This window comes from Hypanus sabinus, chromosome X1 (assembly GCF_030144855.1).
Source record: "Hypanus sabinus isolate sHypSab1 chromosome X1, sHypSab1.hap1, whole genome shotgun sequence".
Lineage (NCBI taxonomy): Eukaryota > Metazoa > Chordata > Chondrichthyes > Myliobatiformes > Dasyatidae > Hypanus > Hypanus sabinus.
Genome location: NC_082738.1, coordinates 17,081,148 through 17,105,623, shown reverse-complemented (window position 1 = coordinate 17,105,623; position 24,476 = coordinate 17,081,148). Strand labels below are relative to the sequence as shown.

Below are 24,476 nucleotides of genomic sequence, written 5' to 3'. Positions count from 1 at the left end.
AACCTGGGGATGCCCTTTTCTCATGGTTATCATCAGGTAGGAGATACAGAAGCCTGAAGGCACACATTCAGTGATTCAGGAACAGCTTCTTCCCCTCTGCCATCTGATTCCTAAATGGACATTGAACCCGTGAACAGTAACTCACTTTTAATATGCAGTATTTCTGTTTTTGCACATTTTTAAATAATCTATTCAATATATGTAATTGATTTGTTTATTATGTTTTTATTATTTTTTTCTCTCTGCAGGATTATGTATTGCATTGAACTGCTGCTGCTAAGTTAACAAATTTCACGTCACATGCCGGTGGTAATAAACCTGATTCTGATTTTGATACCTTGTCTTATAGGTGTGTATGCTGTACACAGTGTGGTGCTACAACACCTGGCTTTCACTGTGAATGGCAGAATAACTACACCCACTGTGCACCATGTGGTAGCCTTGTTACTTGTCCAAGCTGTAATGAAGACTATGAAGAAGAGGACCTTCTCATACAGTGTCACCATTGTGATAGGTAGGCCAAAGATTTGTATTTGTATCTGTACGATTAGTTTTATAAAACTTGGTTTTGTATCATCCTGAAGTAAAATACCCAGATTTCATGATTTGGAGTGTGTAATTTGCTTTTGTTTATCAAGGTTTTCACATTAATATAATTGTATTAGGTAGTTTGCATTGGTTTTGTTTAGTGTAGACTGGAGTTTATGCAGATAGCTGAAGTGTTCAACTGTTTTTCTTTTATTGGTGTTTTAAAAACTGCACTGTTTTGAAGAAGAGCAAGGAACTTGAATTTGAAATGAGTGTTCCCACATGGTGCAGTGGCAGAATTTATTTGTATCTCTACACTCTATTTACATGAAATGCAAGTATGCTTATACTGAGTGAGCATAGTAGCATCTACTTATTTGTAATTTAGCTGGTAGAGCCAGCTGATGCTCAAATTTTTCCCAGCACTGAGCTCACAGTGTAGAATTGTTATGGATTTTAGAATAAGCAAAATGGCTTATCAGCCCTTTAATAAAAAGAATAACGGGAAGTTTTAAAGTGATTTACTCGTATTTTGCTTGCCTGAATCATGACTTCATAAATATAATCACTTTATTGCTTGTAGGTGGGTCCATGCAATTTGTGAAAATCTCTTCACAGAAGAAGAAGTGGAGCAAGCAGCAGATGAGGGCTTTGATTGTACTGCGTGTGAGCCATTTGTTGTTCGTCCAGTTGGTAAGTGACAGTATTAGTAATGTCTAGTACTTTGAGGAATACGGTGACATGCTTTTACTTAATTTAGATTTAAGAACTAGATTGAAGTTCTAAATTTTTTTTAATGTATATGTGCAACTTGATTAAAAAACAGGTGACTATTTTTGCAGGTGCCAAAAACCTGCATTGCAGTGTGATCTATACTATTGTATTGGCTATTATTGACGCTCTGAGAGCATTCATTTTGTGTTTTAAGAGGCCATGTGTACGAATTATTATTCCCACATTCGGCCACACAATGCCACACTTATCAGCAGGGAACAGTATCGGCAAACTGTAGCTCGAAGTTACAAGGGGCAAAATTAAGCAATCCCTCCAAAGCTGTTATAGGGAACGTGAGGCTAAGTGTGAGAGCTGCCAATGTAGCCATATGCCTGGTCGGGATGAGGTATGGTCTCTTTCTTCAGAGTGACCCAGGAAAAATTAGGAGCAGGGTAGTGGAGGGGGTGCAAAGAAGATGGGAATTGTGAACTGTATGGGGACCATTTATTGACTCACAGATGGCCACAGACCAACAATCCTGACCACCTGATACAGTCCCTGCACATTCAAATCAGTAATTCACAGCGGAAGGCTTAGACGATGGAGCTCCAACACCATTTTCATTGAGGTTACAGATTTCATCTGGCCAGCCCATTCTGTCAGCCGATTTTGTGGATATTGAACCACAAAATTCTTCAACACAAATGGGAAGCATTGGTTGTCCTCTCGAAGCCTCTTAATTTGAGGGGTAGTTCGATGTCATGTCAAAGTGCTTGTTTTATTGGGCAAGTCTCCAAGCTAACTGAATTACTGGCACATCTGTACTATTTCAAGATTTCAATGTTAGCTTTTGACACTTTCGCAAAAAGGTTTCCAGTTTTGTTTCTATTTACAGTTCGAAGTGAATCCCCTGTGGCTACACCTATCATCAAAATGAAGGATCCAGGTGAGTATGTAAATTGTTTTAAGGATTCATAGTCAGAATTTTTATAGAATGCTAAATTTATCCTAGATTTAATTTATTCATTTATAGAACCGCGGTTTTATAATCAGGATGGAGTATGGCTGACAGAATCTGGAATGTCACAGTTCCGAAGTATGGTACTTTCACCACCACACAAAAAAGGACCAAAGCCAAAACTAAAGAACAAACCTTCAACTCCATGCAGCGAGCCAATGTTGGGAGGAATAGATGGTTCATCTGTAGAAATAAAGAAAGAAGAAGGTGATGGGGAGGAGGATAAAGGTGAGTAAGAGATTCAATTATACTGAAAAGCATGCTGTTTTTGATCATATTTAAACCTTTTGTAATTTTTACTTAAATTTGTACTATAGTACAATGAAAACAAATTGAAGGAAACAAAAACCTAGCAGATTAAATTGTAATGCACAATATTTCTGTGCAGTTTGTTACTTGCAAGTATTTGATTTTTCATGATTGTTTATATCCTTGTGTAATTAATGGGATGTCATAGTACTATTACATAACTTGTAAAGTTTTATAATATTCAGAAAAGAGTCGGTGAAAAATCATGAGAAAACTGGGAAGCATTGAAACCAAATATTTGATTGTAATTCACTCAAATTTAAATTTATTGTTACTGTCCTTTTTACTTTGGTTACAAGTTACTTTGGCCTTATTTGTAATGGAAATTTGACATTATACACCTGGTTCAAAGTAAATTTATTTTTGAAGTGTATATTACCATATTGTATACTATCTTGAGTTTCATTTTCTTGCAGGCATTTAGGGGGGTGGGGAATGGAGCTACGACAGAATTTGTAAAAAAAAACTATACATAAACAGATGTAGGAACCTTACCTTCTAGTCGGAAGAGAAACTATGTTAATTCTATAGATCTATTATACTGTATTGTAAACACAATATAGATCTGCAGAATTAAGATGTCCATAGCTGACTGTCTGTAATTTTAATGTGTTTCTCTCTTTCTCTGGTATATCAATTTTAGAAATCAATATTTTTAGCATTGAGATTTTCTAATTTTCAACAGAACTCCACAGAAATGCTAATCTAACTTAAAAGTCTTAAAGTTTTTAAAAACAAAAATATTGAGGTGACGTTGCATGAAGAAAGCCACGTTTTCCTTTTTCCCCATTGTTTATGGAGCACAGAATAAAGATTACAACAGATAAGTGGTTTAAAGCATTTAATTCTGTAACACAGATCCAGAGAAATGCTGGACTTTGTCTTAAAGCTTCTGAAATTTGAAGCTGTTTTTACAGTGTTTGTTTTGAACATAGATTGTCTGGACACTAATTGAAAACCTATACATGGTACGTTTCGAGAAATTGGATTCATTGAAAGTTTTCAGATGGTAAAGTGCAAAACTCGTAGCATCACACATGTAGAGAAAAGTAGCGACTATAGATCCTCCAAATTATTGCGAAATACATATTTTAAATGATTATATCAGTTATTTTGAATGTTAGACATTTGAAGGACTGAGTGGGAAGAAAAGTGGTTATGATTACATTGCAAACACGAGGAAATCTGCAGATGCTGGAAATTCAAGCAACACACACAATACAACACAACACGAAAGTCCTGACGAAGGGTCTTGGCCCGAAACATTGACAGCGCTTCTCCTTATAGATGCTGCCTGGCCTGCTGTGTTCTACCAGCATTTTGTGTGTGTTGCTATGATTACATTGTGTTTTCTGTTATAAACTTGAACATCAAAACTTATAATTAAATTATGGCTTACAGAAGTTTATAATGGAAATAAATGTGACTTACCTCTCAAAAAATTGTGGATATAGATGAAAACTTGATAATTACAGATTGAAATATTTTGTGATACTTTTGTAGAGTAAGAACAATTAAAAAGGGGTATTGGTATTTTTTAAATTTTTTGAATTACACTGAATGTGATTATTTGTTGGGTTCTAATTCTTTTAAAGTTGCCATGGAGCCAGGAGAATGTGACATAAAACCTGATGCACCTATCTGCCAGGAACATGATGTGTGTGCAATAAACAATCCTGGAAAAACAAGTGAGGAAACTGAAGAAGGGAAAAAGAGGAAAAGGAAGCCATACCGACCTGGTAAGTGATGTGTTAAGTTGCCAAAAATTTTTTAGAATCAGTTTGATTTTTCTACGTGCTGGTTGAAAAGCTATTCAAATACATTTATATCCATTTGATAGCTTACGTTATGTTTGAGGCCTCTATTTCTATCCTGGAAGGCCCAACTTACCTTTCATAGACTTCTATTCCTTATAATTTAAATAAATTCTGCAAGCAGTTTGTATAATCCAGAATAGATTTTTTTCCCTCCTTGTAAACTCAATTTTAAAGAAGCATGCAACATTTGCCTTCGGATCAGATTACTGCATTTGATCTGATTTTTTACCATGGTGATGGAACAGGTGATAACTCGACAGGAGAAAACTGACAGTGAATACCATGAGTGCAACTTGAATAAAGTTATGCATGTAGATTGGTTGATGTTTTTTGGAACGTCTTTAGCCTGCATTCCCATATCTTGACTAATGAGGCTGAAGAATAGAGGTGAATTGTGAAAGGGAAAGAATGTTATGAATGAGATAACAAACACACTTCTGATTTTTTTTAAGGAATTGGTGGATTTATGGTCCGTCAGAGGCAGTCGCGGATGAAGAATTTGAATAAAATCTCTGTGGCACAGCCTGGAATGTCCATTGACTGTCCGAATATTGAGTGCAACAAAGAAGAAGGTGAGTTTACATTTCCATAATAATATAGGCATGAAGTCGCAACATATTTATGCTATGTTTTGGTTATTTGCAGATGAAGCCAGTGACTTAGTTCATTTTTAAAATCACTTGTTCTATTTGTTCAGCCAATGGGCCAAGACTTTAGGCTACATTGTACATTGATTTATTGTGCTTCTAAGAGAAGAATGTTTTCTTATTGTGATATATCACAAATAGGCCCTTCATCTTACTATTTTTCTCTATCTAAAATTTAATGGACAGATTACCTTCAAGGGTGGGGTGGGGGCTGTCCTAAACTATATATTTTGGGAACATATAGACTGGACCAGTGCTGGGGTTATGCAAGAATTATGCTTCAATCTCAGAACTATTTCTAAGCGTCTGAGATTACTGTAGGGAACTGATGCTTTAATAATATTTGCCCATGGGAAATTTAGGACAAGTCATGAAAAGAGATACATTTTGAATCCAGCTCAAGATTGCACTTAACCTTTCATCCTGGGATAGAATCGCTGCTAATTGCTAGAACAGTTAATATTCCATGTTCTAAATGAACTAGGAATCATGCATCTAAAACTGTTTAGAATTGGTATAACCAGTTTCTAATTGGTGACCTTTTACACCTATTGTCAGATATTGTTCAATGCAAAATTTGGGGCACTGAACTATTAGCATGAAGGCTGGTATTAACTAAGAATTAGTGTCCATAGTAACTCTTGCTCCTGATGCGGCTCCTTTGCACTGATTGGGTGAGCTTTCCTAATTCTTATAGCTTAAGTTATTTAAAAAGGTTCCATATCAATTGAAGTTTTTAACTTCTGATTCATGTAGGTACTCAGGTAGAACTTCCAGCTGAGAATGCCAGTGATATACCTGTGGTAGGACCAGATGTAGGCGAGAAAGCAAAGAAAAGGCAGCGCCGAAAGAAAAGCAAGTTAGAGGATTCCTTTCCAGCATATCTGCAGGTACTGGCATCTTGCTATTCACATAGATGATTGTGCAACTTTGATAGCATTTGTTAAAGAAAAAGATCTTGAGTAATTTACAGTAATGCCAAGTTTGTAGTTAAGTTGTTTGTCCCTGCAGAATTGTTAATATGTTTGGCCACTGAAACTTTTGTGAGCCACATTAGCATTTCTGTATAGAATAAGTTATTCATCAATTATTCCTTAATGTTGTGAATGCGATTTTTTTTCAGTCTTAATCAAATGTTCACAGGTAAAAATTCAAACATGGGAGACTAGGGTAATTGCAATTGTGTTTACTTCAGTTGCTACTGATCTTTGTTACTGTTGATTTATTTTCAAAGCTGTAAAATATTTGACATACTATAATCTGGGCATCATAGCCATACTCTCAGCTACTGCATCAAATGGAATTATTCTGGTAAAAGAAAAATCTCTCAACAACGTCATATCTATGGTGGTACATCTGGCTTTTGTCAAATGGTTCATTCCAATATTTTAGTTGCAACCAAGTGTGCTTGATATTTCAAAGGACGCTTACACGATCTCTCTCAAAATAGATGACATTGGACTGCAACTTCAGTGTTTGAATGTTAGTATGTCTTCTAATGATGCAGCTTACCTGAAGATTATTTAGACTTTTGTATTCTCTGGAAGCAGAATCTCTTTTAAATAATATTGTCAATTTTCACATGTTGTATAGCATACACTGAACATGGCACACGTAAAATCTGGAGAACAGTTGGTGACCTGTTTTAGTAATGAGAATAGCTGGAAAGCAAAAAGTCAATAATATGGTTGGATCAGTGATTTGATGCTAGGTTATGGTTGTTGTAGTCTTCTACAATTGTTTAATTTTATGGAAGTATTAATGTGTTCAGTATTTTTTTTAGACTGATTCTATACATTCTGTGTGTCACTTGTAACTTCCATTATCATTATTACAGGTTAATGAGGTAAAAACATGAAGTTGTTTCTGCTTATTTTTGAAGATTCTTAACTGAAATTCTGATATGGCTGTATTTATACTGCTTGGGTAAAGGGTCAAGGTATACACTTCCAATTTCAACTTTACCCCAGTGCCTTCCCTTTTAAATCAGTCCAATAATGTAACTGTGATAATGAGATTTAAAAGGGCCATCATCTAATCTTGTGAAGTCTTTTCTGATCTGTAACTAATGGAAGTAGAAAATACCTCTTTGCATTTCATATGTTTGTTTCTATTGGCATAAAAGTAGGTCAGATCATTTGCATTGGCGCAGAGGAAGTTTGACAGCTTGCGTTGGTGTAGAGCGGGTAGGACCAATTACACTCGCGCAAAATCAGCCTGGATTAAATTGCATCGATGCAATATCAGACTGGAATGGTTGCATTGGCGCAGCATTTTACTGAGTGGTTGGCATTGGTGCAACAGTGGGTCAGATTGTTTGCACAGGCGCGAAATAGGACCAGGCTGGCTCGCACGGGCGTGAAATAGGGCCAGGCTGGCTCGCACGGGCGCAAAATAGGGCCATGCTGGCTCGCACGGGCGCGAAATAGGGCCGGGCTGGCTCGCACGGGCGCGAAATAGGGCCGGGCCCGCTCACACGGGCGCGAAATAGGGCCGGGCCCGCTCGCACGGGCGCGAAATAGGGCCGGGCCCGCTCGCACGGGCGCGAAATAGGGCCGGGCCCGCTCGCACGGGCGCGAAATAGGGCCGGGCCCGCTCGCACGGGCGCGAAATAGGGCCGGGCCGGTTCATATGGGCGCATAAAAATAAGCTTTGTTTAGGTGCAAAATACGGTGATGAGATCAGCTCTATTATGATACAAAAGAATTTGGATTTGCTGCTATAATTTCAGGAGCTTTTTTACCTAAATGTTTGTTTGAATAATCTTAATTGAGGGGAATTACCATGTGTCTTTTAAGTGAATCGGAAAATAATGGTGAAAGAGAGAATGCACAAAACTTTGCCATTCTTTGGTGAGAATACTGGTGGTTTTACTTTTCAGTGAAAGATTATTTTATGTTAGAGTTTGAATGCTATACTCAACTTCAACACTTGTAAACCAATCTGATTCCTTGCTGTAGCCCTGCAGGTTCCATGGAACGTACTCAGCTTCATAAAAGGACACTGCTCTGATCCTGCCAGATCCTCAGTTCCATCAATTCAGTCTGTGTAGCCACTGATGTCCTAAGTGTTTTATTCATTTCATGAATTGATTTGGCACTTCAGTAACTTTTGTCCCTGAAGGATAAAACTCACCAGTTAGATGATTTGTACATTTTAAATTTAGTCATGTGTGTAGTGTGTAATCTTTGAAACTTTTTTCCCCCTTCACCTTCCAAATTCAGGGACTCTTCATACTAAAGTGTTGACTAGGTTGTTACTTTATCAAGTGTCTCAAATGTCTCAAGGTACTTCACGTACATTAAATAACTGAAATATTATGTCTTGCTTTGCCAAATGTATTACTTTTCTCTGTGGACCAAGATCCTACAGGCAGGTTTGAGATGACTTTGACAGTTTACAAGAATAATGATGTTGAATGAACTGTTGAATTATAATTGGTGTTTAATTGCATCTCAGCAACTTCAGTACAACTTTGTATCACTATCTGCATATCTCCTGGAAATTTTTATTATTTATGTGCAGAATTGTTCTTACCAGTGAATGTAATGATTATGAATGGAGTGTTTATCCATTTGATGAATTTCATCAAAGCATTTATTTAATGCAATGTTTTCTTACTTTAAGTTGTTTATAGCACAAAAAAAATGCTGACTTGAGACTTCATGTTGCAGCAACTATGAGACTGCAGCTGGCTTATATTAGTTTAGCCAGGTTAAAGAATTATATTTTATCTGCTGCCCCTTTATTTAGGGTCTGGGTCAGATGAGTCATTCATTAAATCTAATTACTAAACTACAATGTAAAATCAAATTCCTTTTATATAAAAAAAAATTCCTCTAATTTAAACACATCAAAATTCATTTTTGTTTCCAAGTTAAATTTAAATATGGATGAGGAAATGACAATTCTAATTTTCAGAGTTTAAGATGGTTTTATGTCACTCACTTTTTAAAAAATAAAACTGAGAATTGTATCAGTAAATTTACTGGACATCTTATTTGAAGGAATTCAAATAAAGGTGCTCATAGGAATGAAGGAGGTAAATGGAGTGAATGAGTTGAGGGCAAAGAATAGGTAGGTCCCATTTACAAGGTAGGTTAGAGAGTGGTTTATTCCACCTGGAAACTTGTGTTTTTAATGAAAATTTTCTCTGCTGGGTAAAAGACTCCTGATTTATTTTTATTTATTCACAAGTTGAGTGTTGCTGGCAAGACAGCAATTTATTGTCCACCAAAAATTATCCTTGAGGTGCTATTGGGCTGTTTTTGAACTGCAGCAACTCTTGTGTAAAGTAACTTCTTTCAACTTCACTTGCCTCATCACTGAACTGTTCCCACAACCTGTGGACTCACTTTCAATGACTTATTTATCTCATGTTCTCGATATTTATTGCTTATTAATTTATTATTATTTTTCCTCTTTTTGTGTTTGCACAGTTTTTGTCTTTTGCACTCTGGTTGTCTGCCCTGTTGGTGTGGTGTTTCATTGAGTCTTTAATGGTATTGGATTTATTGAGTATGCCTGCAAAGAAATGAATCTCAGGGCTGTATATGGTGCCAGATCTGTACTTCAATAATAAATTTACTTTGAACTTGATGTTGCTACAAAATGGCCTAACAATCCCTCAGTATTTTCAACAACATTAAAGCTGCTGAAAATGGTGTTGAGGAACTTCAGTTTTGACGTAGGTAGGGTGTTTAGACTATGAGATGGAGATTTCAAGTTCAGTTTTGACTCAGTTTGGGGAGGAGGAGGAATCTCTATCACTGAATTGATAACAGAATTGTCACTTGGCATCCTGTGTCTTCCTCAAATTTGTTTTTATTTCCTGCTGACTCATGATTCTCTGTACTAAAATTACTAGTAAGGACTGTTATAAGGGAGTATTTCGTTGGCAGGAAATTAATAGTCCACTTAGTTTGCCTTGAAACATGATGGAAGCTGACCATGTTCTACCTAGTTATGCTACAGCTGTATCTCAGATAATTGAACTCAATGTATGGTTTGAGGTAACCATGCTCTCAGTTATGATACTTGTTGCCTTTAAATCTGGGCCAGTGTGCATTCATTTCATGTGAAGCCACAGAAATGTTAATTGTTAAGATTCTCCAGGTTATCAAATGCCTTAGAATTGTGTACTAAGTAATTTAATTAGAGCTAGACAGCAACCAACTTACATGTATAGTACCCCACTGGAAGTAATCTGGTTAACATCACCACCAGTACAATACATACAGCGTTGGCCACTGTGTCCTTAGTGTTTTCAAATGGACATGGAATTTAGTTTTCTGCAGGAGCCAACAAATGGCTGACAGCAACATCATGTTATTACTCTGGCTTCAGAAATGCATCTGGCTCAAGTTTTCCTGTATGCTTTCCCCATTGACCCACGAGTAAAGCTTGAGTAAATGTGAGCAAGAAATTTCCAGGCTTGATTGCTGGTCTGTGTTAAGCAGGATCTTGATCAAGGTAGTCTTTTTGGTGCTGCTACATTTGACGTTGCCACCACTGGTTTATGGGGAAGTAAAAACCTCTTCTCTTGATTACTGTTCAGAATCCACATTGTCATTATGCTAAGGTAGTTGGAGTGACTTGATAGCCAATGGTTAATTAGCATTCATTGTTTTGGTTTGTCAGTGGGCCCATCCCATTTTTTTTGCGGAATTGCTTGCGTTATCCTGAGTGTATTTACTTGAACTTTTGATTACTTGTTTTCAAGGAAAGTGAAGATACTTGATGCTAAAGGTAGTTGAGTTAATTGAAAATTGGTCTTACATTAGAATGCAAAAGTTGCTTAAAGAAGAGTTCTGGTTGGAAGGTAGTGATGAGGCTTCCATTGCAAGTAACACAAATAAACATTATAGTCATTCTGAATTTCTGATGTCTGCTAGGATAATCAAACTTAAGGTAACAATTGATGAATCTCACCCTGCAAAAGAGCATGGATTGCTTGTTGGCTTCTTGTTATAAAGGTAAAGGGCAATTTGTTGGACATTAAGGAAAGAATTTATATGTGCCAGTTTTTTAAAATTTGAGGCAATCCCTATTTTGGCTGCATTCCTTTACTATTGATATTAAATAAAGCATTTTTCTCAGGATCCACAGTGAATAACTGGGAATTGTTTGGGAACATTGCACCTTATTGGCATAAGATTTTTATTTGAGCAGATATGTTTGGATTTCTTTCAATGCTTAATTTTCTGTTGCATTGAAAGGAATTGATTCCACTCAGTGCTATTTGGTGATAAAACATTATTTAAACCCATAATCCTAACAAAACGCTAGGTTACAAGAATGTGGATTTTCCTTATTGGATACTAGCAAGAATTTTATGAACTGATTATACTTGTGATCACATATGCCAGGAGACAGTTTACTTGTGACATGCAATGCTTTTATGAATTCTGGATAAGGCAGCTTGTGATGACTGTCCGAACACTGTAGTGTTCTAAATTGGAGTCAATGTTCAGTCTGTAATCTCTTATCAATTGCAACTTTTATGTGTGGAGTTTGAACAATGAGGAAGAATATCACATTGGCTTCCTTTTGGTATTCTTTTCCTAGTGCTGTATTCTAGCTCAGCCTCCATGTGCAAAGCTTCCTCCATCTAATATGGTGCAAAGAAGCTTCCTTTAAATCTGTATTTAACTTTGATATTCAACTCTTTAAATCTGCTGCAGCCTTCTTTCAAGCTAACTGAGGTATACTCCCAGAATGAGGCTTATATATGCAATGGAGTGGGGAATAGTCCAGGGACTGCCATGTGTGGTGCCAAACTTTTAAAGGTACACAGTCCTGGTATTTTTTAACCACCTCATTTCAGCAAGGACTTATTTGTATGTGGATTTTGAACTACCTTCACAAAATAAAAATGAGGATGATAGTACTCTTAAGGTAGGTAATTTATATTGTAAATTACATCCAGTTTTAAAAATGGAGTTTGTGATATGAGACTTAATGAAAAGTAATTTTACATGTTTACACATGGAAATTTTACTTTCTGTAATGATTTGCAGGTTAGCCGAGATATTTTTCTTAACCTTCCATATCTGACAGGAAGCGTTCTTTGGAAAGTCACTGCTGGACAGCAGTCGGAAAGTTTGCCTCAGCTCAGAGGGTTTCTCTGACAGTGAAAATACTGAGTTCCCACAAGGCAGCTCTCGATCAGACCCAGCATCTCAGCAGAAGGACCCAACGGATGAAAAGCTTGATGGACCCCAGGAGAGGGGTGAGTACTTGACAGTTAATTGTGAATATATATATTTCAATTTTGGATGAAAAAATTGTTGATAAGATTTTCCACATAGGTTATTCCTTTTTTAGTAAGTAGATGAAGTTGAATTTCTTGAGTATGAATTTGAAAGTAAGGATGAACTTGAAAGTTAAATGATCGCTTGCTGGAAGTATTCTGTTGCAGGGAGGTTCCCAGGTGTAGTACCCAGCAAACTTGTTTCACTTAATACACTGGAAACAGCATTGTCTATGGTCTTGATAACATGCTAGATGAAGACTTTGAACAAGTTATTTCCCATGTTAAGCTATTCTTGTCCATTTAGAACTATCGCGAAAACAAGAAAAATCTCATTCTGAGGTTACTGTTCTGTTGACCAGTAAACTGGTCTGAATTAGTGATCTCGCCAATTAATTCTGTCTTGTCAATAATCTAGCTGTTGTTTAGATGCTACAGCCATATGGCTGCAGATGCAAATGCAAGAGCTTGAATACTGAAGGAGAGTTTAGAGTAGCTGGTCTTGTGTAAAGGTAGTATATCAGCTTCAGCAGAACTGGGTTAAAGAAAAAGTGATCAAGTACTTGGCATCTCATCTAATATACGGGAAAATGTTATAGTTGTCAAAAGCCATTTGCAGCCCCAGAATAGATTCTGATAGTATTCTTTTGGAAAGCATCCTGGGCTCCATCATCAGCTGCTTGTCAGTGATTTTTCCATATTGTGAAATCACGAGTGGGCTCTTCACTAATGAGAGCAGTTTGTCTGATAAAGAAGTCCTTGTGCATCTAGAGGTAGCAGTGGCCATCTAAGAGATCTCAACAACTTCCCCTTAACCCTCAACTGCATTATTATTGTTGAAGTTTTTTTTATTTTGGGTAGGGCAGGATGTGGTAAACAGCATGGATATCAGATCAGGGCAGAAGTATCATACATTGATAAGAGTGGGGCTCTTCTTGACTTGGGTGTTCCCAAAAACTGCAAGATTAAAGTTTGATGGGATAATGGATATTGACCTTTCACTTGCATGCATAGAGCAATAGTTGACAAGTTCAACATCATCTAGTTTAGAATAGTTAACTTGAATTGGTCCCACTATTGCAGCACTTCATACTGTATATAGCCACAAAAAGTGAAGAACTGCAGATAATGGATGTTTAAAAAAACAAAAAATTGAAATATTCAGCAGATTAGATAACTTCTATGGGAAGAGTAACAAAATCAATGTTTAATGCTCAGAATCCTTCAGGCTGAGAAATGAATTTAACCTTCTCGGTATCTTCGACAAGCTAAAAATACATATTAAATAACTTCCAAACAACTTGCGTCAATTAACTCGAACTGACGATTGTGTCACCTGCAGATGAAAAGAGATTGAATTTGAAGTTCTTCGTTGACAATCAATGAATAGAAAGAACCAGCAAACTGGAAAGAAACCTCGTGATAGCTAGTCTTTTAAAAAAGAAACATGATAGAATAAACCCAATAATAAAAATCTCGGTTTTTCATGAGCAAATGCTAGAATATCCATTTGCAGGAAAAAGTGTGTGAACCCTTGTATTTAATAACTGGTAGAACCTCCATTGTGTGGTGTGTGGCCAAGTGGTTAAGGTGTTGGACTAGCGATCTGAAGGTTGTGAGTTCGAGCCCCAGCCGAGGCAGTGTGTTGTGTCCTTGAACAAGGCACTTAATCACACATTGCTCTAGTCCACCCAGCTGAAAATAGGTACCGGTAAAATGATGGGGGTTAACCTATCTGTGGGGGGAGTCTCGTACTCTCAGTCGCTTCACGCCACGGAAACCGACATAAGCACTGTCCTGATGAGCCTATAAGGCTCGGGACAGACTTTAACTTTAACTAGAACCTCCTTCAGCAGCAACAACCTTCACCAAACATTTCTTGCAGCTACCAATCAGACTTGCACAACAGCGAAGAGGAATTTTAGACCATTCCTCCATACAAAACCTTGCATGAACAGCCCTCCACGGATAAGGCCACAGCATCTCAATTGGGTTAAGGCCATTCCAAAACACAAATTTTCTTCTTTTTAAACCATTCTGTTGTTGATTTACTCTTGTGTGTCGGATCATTGTTTTGTTGCATCATCCAACTTCTATTAAACTTCAGGTGAAGGACCACTACCCTGACATTCTCGTGCAAAATGTCTTGATACAATTTTGAATTCATTGTTGCCTCAATGATTGTAAGCTGTCCAAGCCCTGAGGCTGAAAAGCAGCCCCAAACCATGATGCTCCTTCTATCATGCTTCAGTTGGGATAGCATTTTGGTGTTCAGCGCCTATTTTCCTCCAAATATAACAGCATGCATTTCTACTAAAAAGATCAACTTTTGCTTATCTGACCACAGAACATTCTGCCAGAAACATTGTGTCTGCCAGAAACATCCAGGTGGTAATTTGCAAACTTGAGATGTGCAGCAATGTTTTTTTTAGAGAGCACTGGTTTCCTCCGTGGTGCCCTTCCATGAACACCATTCTTGTTCAGTGTTTTTCTTAGAGTGGACACGTGAACGGAGACCTTAGCAGGCTCTAGATTTTTGCAGGTTTTTTGCTGTTACCTTTGGGTTCTTTTACGCCTTCTTCACCATTGCATGTTGTGCTCTCGATGTGATCTTTGCAGGACGTCCACTTCTAGGGAGAGTAGCAACAGTACTGAATTTCCTCCATTTGGAGAGAACTTCTCTTACTGTGGACTGATGAACGCTCAGGTCTTTAGAAATGCTTTTGTAGGCTTTTTGAGCTTCTTGCATCTCTACAATTTTTCTAAGGTCCTCTGAAGGTAGTTTTGATTGAGGCGTGGTGGACATAAAAAGATTTCTCTTGAGAAGAGCAGACTCTGTCAGTTACCTGATTTTGTGTGTCTTTTTGAAAGGGTAGGGCATTTCTACAACCCATACCTCCAACCTTATTGATTTGCAAACTTGACTCCAAATAGCTTTTGTAGAAGGTATTACCTCAGAGGTTCACATACTTTTTCAACTTAGACTGTGATTGTTTAAATAGTGTACTCAGTATTTAGAAGAAGTACAATTGTTTGTTATTAATTTAGGCAGATTGTATTTGTTATTGTGACTTAGATGAAAATCAGACCATATTTTATGAGTAATTAATGTGGAAAACCAGATAATGGCAAAGGGTTCACAAACTTTTTCTTGCAACTGTTGTATAAAAAGCTAAACAAGCTAAATGACTAATTAATTGACAGAGGACATTACAGGTCCTAGTTAGAGGAGTGGTGTAAGATGATGTGCACCCAAGTGATCAGTTCTGAGAACGTTGCTGTTTTTATTCTGTATAATTCGTCGAGATTCATAAAAAATAATTAGGTTTGTTTACTTTGACAATACCAATGAAAATATATCAATGAAGTACAAAATAACACTTTATTTTCCATGTTGATTTCTATTAAAGATTAATATTCTTGTATCTCTTATTGTTTCATTTAATTTTGATAGTTCCTGATGCAAAGACAATCCAAGGCCCCCTCAAACGTAATGGAGGGCCAATCCCAGATGACCCACCTAAAATGGAGGAAGCTCAGCCAGATGGAATGGGTAAGTCAAAACACAGAGAAAATTTTTAATATTGTGGTTGTAATTAATTGATTTCTTTTTTGTAAGCCCTTGCAGCTCTATTTCCTCATTCAAATTTATGTAGCAGTTTGTATTAATTCCCAAAGTATGCTTTCTTCTAATAGGATTTCAAGATTAAAAATACAAAGAATCATTGCACAATGCAAAATCTTATGAATTACATTTAAAGTTAAATCCCCCCCCTGTCTGTTGTACTATAACAGAATCCAGTCAGAATGTAGGGTGCTTGTTGATATGGGAAGGAAATTGCATTTACTAGAAGTACGTTTCTGAAGGTCCTAGTCTTTTTGCATTTTTTAGTTGGGTATTGAAAGGTTTTAGAAATAACTCTGAAAAGGCCAGCTATTTTGCCCCTTTAAAAAAAATGATGTATAGTACGGATAAATCTGAAGAGCTCATTTACATTATTGTAATTAAAAACTGCTCAGCTAAGCAAAAACAAAAATTCCCAAGTTTCATGTAAACTGTTCCAGCAAATGAAAAGAGTTGACTTTGCCAATTGCACTTTAATCCAAGGTGATAACTTGCAATATGAAGACAATAAAAATTTAGATTAACTAGTATTTACTTAACACTTTATATTTTATAATTTTTCAAGGAGCTCAACATAATAGCAGAATAGCATGTTGTAATTTCCCAGATGGATAAGCAATGAATATACAAGTTTGTCCTATGATCAACTACACTTTCTAATTTATAATATAATAATTCTCTGCAGTTTATAAGGTAATAATACTCTATTTAAGTGTGCAGGTTATAACGTCTTGGATCTGCCAGTTTTACCCAATTTTCTGAGCTTGGGTAATTGTGATATATCTCTTTTGGGAAGTGTGTTGAGATACTGGACAAGCAAAAACACTACAAAGTGAATGTAGAGTTTCTGTTAATTATTAAACATCAGCAGACCAAGGAAATGTATGTATTTTTTGTCCTGTTCCTGGTGGTCTCAACTACACCCTTGTGAAGTTAAGAGCAGAAGCTCGATTTTGGAGTGGTGTGGAGGGTGCTTTGTAACGTGTTCATTGTATTTTTTTTCTCATGGCAGCTTATAATGTTAACAGTGGGGTGTCTGAAATAGATATTAGTTCCATAATGCTACCATTAATTGCTCTGATCACAAGATATCACTTAAATATTTTTTCCATTTGTCTGGCTCAGTTTCATATTTTGACTAAACTTTTCATGGCTTCTCATTGGATTTTCCTTTTGATTCCTATGTTTTTAGGATGTGCTTAGCACTGGCACTTCACAAATCTATTTTCAAAATAAGTGGCAGTGTCCACAGTGTGTGTGTGTGGAAGTGGGGAATACTAGTCTAGTTTGCTTTCTATATCTCAAACTCCTACAACTTCACTCATTTCTTTTAAGCTTTTGACTTTTTGAGATGTGCTCAATGGGGAGTAAAGTCTTCCCCACCATTGAGGACATCTACATGGAGCCTTGTCGCAGGAAAGCAGCATTCATCATTGGGATTTTCACCACCCAGATCATGCTCTCTTCTCGCTGCTACCACCAGGTGCCATAAGGAAGAAGTTACAGGAGTCTTGACTGGCCACCAGATTCAGGAACAATTACTACCCCTCAACCATCAGGGCCCTGACCTGAGGGAATAACTTCACTCAACTTCATTTGCCCTATCACTGAGACTCAATTTCAATGACTATTAATCTCATGTTCTCGATATTTATTGCTTATTAATTTATTATTATTTTTCCTCTTTTTGTGTTTGCACAGTTTTTGTCTTTTGCACTCTGGTTGTCTGCCCTGTTGGTGTGGTGTTTCATTGAGTCTTTAATGGTATTGGATTTATTGAGTATGCCTGCAAAGAAATGAATCTCAGGGCTGTATGTGGTGCCAGATATGTACTTCAATAATAAATTTACTTTGAACTTGATGTTGCTACAAAATGGCCTAACAATCCCTCAGTATTTTCAACAACATTAAAACTGCTGAAAATGGTGTTGAGGACCTTCAGTTTTGACGTAGGTAGGGTGTTTGGACTATGAGATGGAGATTTCAAGTTCTGTTTTGACTCAGTTTGGGGAGGAGGAGATGCTGCTGGAGACACTGGTAATGATGTCAGGATTGGTTCTTAAACAACATGCTTGTGTGGGTCTCACAACTATTTCTACTTATCCCAGGTTCACCTTGACATTCAATGTACATGACTGCTTCCTACAGCTGCTAAATGTTTCCTATGGGTTTCCATCTCACTAAACGGAACACCTGACTTTCATAGTCAACTACTGTCTCTTTCTCCCAACCCTGTTTTTCTCCCCTACATTCCCTGCCTTTCTCTTTTTAACCTGTACTATTCCGCGTGCACTCTCCCCGCCTATGCAGTGAGCATGAAACAGGAATGCCACTGCACTCTTGCAATTGTTCTATTTAATACCTTCATTTATTTTCTATCCTTTTGCCCTTTCTCCCCTCCCTAACAACTATCTCCATCCCACTTGCTCTTGTCTCACTTTTGCAAAAGAATGGTTCAAAGTACTGCGTCCAAATAGATCTATATTTTTTATCTTGATAAATTTTTAAATGTGATCTTATTTTTTTACATAATTCCTCAGTTTGTTTTTGCAGTATCAGCAACCTAGAAGTCTCATTAAATGTATTATGTAAAACAAAGACAGCTGGTGAAAGTATGATTAATAGTATTCCACAGTGAAAACATGAAAACAATTTGGTCTAATCAAGCAATGCCAATCGTTGCCACCCCCATCCCAACCACTCATTTAACATTCATCAAGTCTCTGTGAGATCCATGTGGTGTGCTAATAGCTCTCCTCTGGAGTTATAGTGGGGGTAATTCTTTTATAGGATGTAACATCTCTGTATGGTTGAATTAAAAAGAAAGTGCTAAAAAATTGTTAACAGGTGGGGTTGGATTCTGTGGTGAGAGAACTAGAGTGAACATTTCAGGTCAATAACCCTGTTTGCTTGAAAGATTGGGTTAGAGGGGGTTCATTGTGGACTTTTTCTTTTAAAGTCCTATTTATGAACTGGAAGAGGCTACCTGCAGGGATAATGGAAACTAATTCACTATAATTTTCCAGAAGAAATCAGATGTATATTTTAAAAAGCTGTTGGGAAGGGCAGTGAGACTAACTGAGTATCTCTGTTGAAAAGTCAGCACAGGCTTCTATGTTGCACCATTAGAGACCTCAGACTGAAAAAGCTGAGAATGTACTAATCTGCATATTGTACGTGGGATGTGAAAAATCAATGCCGCTGTTTTTAAAGAGGTCAGTTAAGTTGCTGAGAGTCCTTTAGGCTGGCATGTTTTTCATTCAGCTATTTGACATTTTATAAATTACAACGTATTTGTATAGATTATATAAAGATTTTATAAACCATGTATAAAGTTGAATAATTGCTAAAATTGTGTTAGAAAGTTGCTGACTAAAGTCCATTTGTGGCTCAGGATTTAATTTTTATTTTGAAGCCTGTGCCCTGAAAATTTGACTCCTGGGACATCTCTCTTTTTCATATTAGCATTGAGGAGAAATACACACTTAGTGCCCTGTGTGCATTTGCTGATCACCTGTTTCTGGTGCATTTGCTCTGATATGTCTGCTTTTAATATCAAATTATCTATTCCCATCCCATAAAATGAACCCATCACAATGATAAATGCTCTTTCTACAAAGTTTATAGATAGACCAAAATTAAGCCAGTGACCTTACACAAATCCCAATGATATTTTGTCTTTCCTTATTTGATATTAATTTCAATGATGGACTTAATGATTGAACATAAAAGTATAAAAATAATAATGAAGGAATTTTATTTTTTTGTGTGTTAGGCAGAGATTTTTATGAATACTGGACAGGGATCGAGTTTAATTCCATTCCTCAATGCAGAACATTGAACAGTACAGCACAGGTATAGGCCCTTCAGCCCACAGTGTTGTGTCGAACCAATCAAATGTCCAAATAAACGAATCCCCTCTGCCTACATAATGCTCATATCCTCGCATTTACCTCACATTCATATGCCTCTCTAAACATCTCTTAAAAATCCCTAGTGTATCTGCCTCTACCACTATCCCAGGCATGCACCGTTCTTGGTTTTAAAAAAAAAGCTTGCTCCTCACATTTCCTTTGAAATTAGTCCCTCATCTTATTCAACTATGAGAAAGGGATACAGTCTGTCCACTCTACCTACACCTCTGATAATCTTTTAAATCTTTATCAGATCTCCCCTGAGCCTCCACCGCTTCAGAGAAAGCAACCAAGTTTGTCCAACCTCTTGTGATAGCACATGCCCTCTAATGCAGACAGCATCCTGGTAAACCTCTTCTGCACCCTCTCCAAAGCCTCAACATCCTTCCTATAATGGGGCAACCAGACCGTATGCAATATTCCAGGTGAGGCCTAACTCGAGTTTTATAGAGCTACAGCATTTCTTCCTGACTTGATCTCAGTGCCTCGACTAGTAAAGGCAAGCATGCCATATACCTCCCTAACCACCCTTTCAGCCTGTGCAGCCACTTTCAAGGATCTATGAACTTGGATCCCTCTGCTTATCAAAATTAAGGGTCTTGCCCTTAACAGTACACTCTCTCTTTACGTTTGACATGCCAAGGTGTAACACTCCACATTTATCTGGGTTAAACTCTGTCTGCCATTTTTCTGTCCATATCTGCAACTCATCTGTATCTCGCTGTATACTTTGCCAATCTTCTGCGCATTCCACAACACCACCAATCTTTGTATCATCTACAAATTTACTAACCCACCCATCTACATTTTCATCCAAGTCATTTATATGCATCACAAACAACCGAGGTCCCAGTACAGATTCCTGCGAAACACAGACTTACAGCTAGGATAAGTCCCAATGACCACTGCCCTTTTTCTTCTATGGGCAAGCCAGTTCTGAAATCAAATTGCCAATTCACCATATATCTTAATCTTCTGGATGAGCCTCCCATGAGGGACCTTATCAAACACCTTGCATCCACAGTTCTTCTGTCATCAGTCACCCTCGTCACCTAATCAAAAAAAAAATTCCCAAGTTAGTAAGACACGCCTTGCACTGCACAAAGCTATGCTGGTTTTCCCTTATTAGGCCATGGTTTTCCAAATACTCATAAATCCTATCCCTGAGAATTCTCCCCAGTAACTTCCCACCACTGACATGAGATTCACTGGTCTGTTTCCGGGATTATCCCTGGTTCCCTTCTTGATTAATGGAATACCATTAGCTACTTGACAGTCCTCCAGGACCTCGCCTGTAGCTAGAGAGGGCACAAAGATATTGGTCAAGGCCCCAGCAATCTCACCTCTTGCCTCAATAATCTGGGGTATATCCCATTAGGTCCTGGGGACTCGAATGCTCTTTAAGAGACCCAGTACGACCTCCTCTTTTACTCAAAATACCTTAGCATATTAATACACTTGGCACTGATCACCGTATCCTCTGCATCCAAACAAATGTTCCCCCTTTATCCTTGAGTGGTCCTACCCACTCCCTAGTTATCCTCTTGCTCTTGATGTATATATAGAATGCCTTCAGATTCTCTTTAATCCTGTTTGCCAAGGAGTTTTCATGGCCCCTCCTGGCTTTCATAATTTGCTTCTTGAGTTCTTTTTGGCTTTATAATCCTCAAGGGCTCAGTTTGATTGTAGCTTCTGGCTTTATATACTTTACCTTTTCTTTACTAAGTTCATTACCTCCCTTGACATCCAAAGTCATCTTACATTACCATCCTTGTCTTTCCTTCTGATTGGAACATATCTGTCCTGTATTCTGCAGTTAGTCTTTAAACACCCTCCACATGTCGGATGTGGACTTGCCCAATAACAGCTCTTCCCGATCAACTCTCTCTAGTTCCTAACTAATGTTCTTGTAATTTGCACTGCTCTAATTCAATACTCTCCCGCATTGTCCATGCATATCCTTATCCATACCTATCTTAAAACTTAAGGCGTTGTGGTCACTATTCCCTAACTGTTCACCCACTGAAAGGTCAGTCACCTGGCGAGGCTCATTACCCAACACCAGATCCAGTACTGCTCTTTCTCTCGTTAGACAGTCTACATACAGTCGGCCCTCCGCATGCGCAGATTCAACCAACCGCGGATCGGGAAAACCCAGATGTGCTCTCTCCAGCACTCGTTGTTTGAGCATGTACAGACTTTTTTTCTTGTCATTATTCCGTAAACAATACAGTACAACTATTTGCATAGCATTTACATTGTATTAGGTATTATAAGTAATCTAGAAATGACTTAAAAGTACAGGCAGTCCCTGGGTTATGAATGAGTTCCATTCCTGAGTCCGTCTTTAAGTCAGATTTGAAGTCGTAACAGGTATATCCGGTATTATTTAGCGTCAGTTAGTCAAACATTTTTCTTAGTATATAGTGCATATTTTACCTTTCTATGAATATAAAACACTTAAGAAATATACGTATTTCAATAATTAAACCACTGTGTTGCTTAGTAATAATTGTAGCTTTCATTGGGGCAGGGCCTTTCACACGCTTCATTAAAATTGTTCCGATCTTTGACTGACTGTAGCCTAAAGCTTTTCCAATGACCGATGGTGTTTCACCTCTTTCCAATTGCTTTATTATTTCCAACTTACTTTTGATCGTGATTATTTTCGTGAACAGAAACACTGTGGATTCAGAGCTCCTAATGTCCACCGCACGGAGACGTTAAATAAAGTCCGGTGCTCTGCTGGGTCCTAAAGACCACCGCACAGAGACAGGTTAAATAAGGGACTTGAGCATCCGCGTTTTTTGGTATCCGCGGGGGGGGGGGGGGGGGTCTCGGAACCAATCCCCCGACTAGGAGGAGGGCCGACTGTATTGTTTTAAGAAACCCTGCTGGATGCACCTAACAAATTCTGCTCTATCTATACCTCTGAGCTAAGAAGATCCCAGTTGATATTTGGGAAGCTGAAGTCCCCCATGAGAACTATTGTTCTTGTACCTTAATCTGCCTGCGTATCTGTTGCTCAGTGTCCTGGTGGCTATGGGGGAAGGGGTCTGTAGTACAATCCCATCAAAATAGCTGCAATTTTCCTATTTTTGACTTCTACCCATATAGATTCAGTGGATGAGCCATTCATTATGTCCCCTCTGAATGCAGCTGTGATATTGTACCTGATTTATGCAACTTCCCATGCTCCTTCACCTCCCTCTTTTTTTTTCTAAAATGTCAAACCCCTTTCCTGGTCCTCTCTCAACCAAATCTCTGTAATGGCCAGAGCATTATAGATCCATGTTTGTTACCCATAATACTCCTAACATTATAATAAACACACTTCAAACTATCCATCCTATCATATCTATTAATTTGCTCCTGCCTGTTTTTACTGGCCCTGGCGTATTCCTTCCTTTCCATTCCTCCACTTTCTGACTTGTTGCTCTGGTTCCCATGCCCCTGCCAAACTAGTTTAAACCTTCTCGAGTAGGACTAGCGAACTTCCTGGCCAGGATATTGGTTCCCCTCCAAATTAAGTGTAGCTCTTCCCTCTTGTATAGGTCACCCCTGCCCCAGAAGATATTCCAATGATCCAAGCACCTGAGACCCTGCCCCCACATCAGTTCCTCAACCACTCATTCATCTGTGCTATCATCCTATTCCTGCCCTGACTACCATGTGGCACTGGAGATTACTGCCTTGGAGGTCCTGCTCTTCAGCCTCTTTTCTTAACTCCCTATAATCACTGTGCATGACCTCTTCCCCCTGTGTCATTGATGCCACTGTGCACCACAACCTTTGGCAGCTCACTTCTCACACCACACCCCCCTTGCGAACATTCTGCAGTTGCTCTGACATCGTGAACCCTAGAACCTGGGAAGTAACACACCATTTTGGCATCATCTTTGAATCCACAAAATCTCCTATCCATCCCCCTAACAAGTTTCCTATCACTATCGCTCTGCCTGACTTTACCCTTCCCCGTTGAGCCCCTGAGCTGACCACAGTGCCACTGGTTTGGCTACTGATACTGTGCCCTGACAGATTATCCTCCCTGCAGTATCCAAAGGGGTATGCTGAGGAGAATGGTCACGGGAACCTTGCGCTCATTGCTTACTCCTCTTCCTTCTGCTGATGGTCACCCATCTACTATCTGAAGCCTGCACTGTGTGTGTGACCACCTCAGTCAAAGTTTCGTCTTTGAGGTTTTCATCCTCCCAGATGGCCCTGAGTACGTCCAGCTCCAGTTCCTTAACCTTGTCAGTTAAGTTCACTTCCTGCAGATGTGGTCATCATGGAGTCTGTTAAGTACCCTGAGATCCCACTTCTTACAGGAGGAGCATTCTACTGCTTTAGCTAATATCCTATTTACACTGAGTTTGTGACTAAGGATTTACAGACAACATAAAAGAAAGTTTGTTCTGATTTATTACAACGAGGTTATTCAATTCTTTGTTGAAAATTTTCATTACAAAAATTCATTCTAACCAACACTTCAAAATTTCTCAAGAATGGCCACCAAATCAGTAAACATTAAATCAGCCAATGAGAGTGCTTTACATATGTTCTAAGCCACTCATGGCAATCACATATTAGTTCACACTCTACCTCCCCCGTGTACGTAAATGTTCTTGTTCCATTGCCATTTTATTCCATTT

General features: G+C 38.1%; 1 protein-coding gene across 1 annotated transcript in view; it reads left to right on the top strand.

The window, feature by feature from the left end:
* The window catches only part of kmt2d (lysine (K)-specific methyltransferase 2D), a 248,352-nt gene that overhangs the window by 94,426 nt on the left and 129,450 nt on the right, over positions 1 to 24,476 (top strand). The window contains exons 18-26 of the mRNA XM_059955967.1: positions 350 to 514; positions 1,112 to 1,221; positions 2,138 to 2,188; positions 2,276 to 2,488; positions 4,165 to 4,308; positions 4,839 to 4,958; positions 5,790 to 5,923; positions 12,093 to 12,264; positions 15,740 to 15,838. Of these exons, the coding sequence (XP_059811950.1) occupies positions 350 to 514; positions 1,112 to 1,221; positions 2,138 to 2,188; positions 2,276 to 2,488; positions 4,165 to 4,308; positions 4,839 to 4,958; positions 5,790 to 5,923; positions 12,093 to 12,264; positions 15,740 to 15,838 (1,208 nt within the window). The remainder of the gene's footprint in view (positions 1 to 349; positions 515 to 1,111; positions 1,222 to 2,137; positions 2,189 to 2,275; positions 2,489 to 4,164; positions 4,309 to 4,838; positions 4,959 to 5,789; positions 5,924 to 12,092; positions 12,265 to 15,739; positions 15,839 to 24,476) is intronic.